Genomic DNA, 699 nt, shown 5'->3' with positions numbered 1-699 from the left:
CTTTTCTTGCAGCTTTACCTGTGAAGTTATCACAAGAAGTACAAATGGCCATTTCTTTCAAATAAATCTAAGGAAAACAGTGAAGTTCTGTATAGGACTGCCTTCTGAAGAGTACATGCTTATTTTGGAAGAACAATGAAGTTTAAACTAGACAGTGGATTTATTTTTTCATTAAGGAGTTACTGAACAGAAAAGAGAGACTAAGTAGTTTATTTGACATTGTTGCAGACAATATGTACTTTTTGGACGTGTAATTGGACAAATTTGGATTATGTTGGTTATACAGTCTTCAACGCTGTTTTACACCACAATCGGTATTGACCATAGTTAGTCATCATTTTTAAGCTTCTTGATTTTATACTTATGACGCTCAATTTCTTTCTGCAGACGTTCTATCTCTTTCTTGTGGTGATCAATCTCTTCCTCATGGTGTTTCCGTAAGGCAGAGAGCTGCTCCCTCTCTTTCTCCCTGCAAGAAAGCACGGCACAAGGTGCAGCACCCGCACACCCAGGGGCGGCCGCAACCCTCGAGTGCGGGGCTCGGGAACTGGCGCAGAAGCGAGGGTTTCGCTGCAGGAGGAGGCGGCTGCAGGCGAGGCTGGCAGAGGCCCAGCATTAGGCCGCCTTGCCGGGCCCCGTCGCGGTTACCCAGCGGGGGTAAAGCCGCTTGTACAGGCCCCCACGGAGGCCGTCAGCGGG

The 699-nt window shown here is 47.4% G+C and overlaps 1 protein-coding gene across 1 annotated transcript; it reads right to left on the bottom strand.

The window, feature by feature from the left end:
• Nucleotides 1–327: 327 nt before the first annotated feature.
• On the bottom strand, nt 328–469 carry ATPIF1 (ATPase inhibitory factor 1; the record flags this gene model as incomplete). Its single annotated transcript, XM_009694958.1, has 1 exon — nt 328–469. A coding segment is annotated over one exon (142 nt), but the record flags the coding sequence as incomplete, so codon positions are not given.
• Between the last annotated feature and the right edge of the window lie 230 nt (nt 470–699).

The sequence above is a fragment of the Cariama cristata genome, unplaced genomic scaffold (genome assembly GCF_000690535.1).
Source record: "Cariama cristata isolate BGI_N322 unplaced genomic scaffold, ASM69053v1 Scaffold46322, whole genome shotgun sequence".
NCBI classification, from domain to species: domain Eukaryota; kingdom Metazoa; phylum Chordata; class Aves; order Cariamiformes; family Cariamidae; genus Cariama; species Cariama cristata.
Note: the sequence above shows the minus strand (reverse complement) of the source record. Positions and strands in the feature narration are given on the sequence as shown.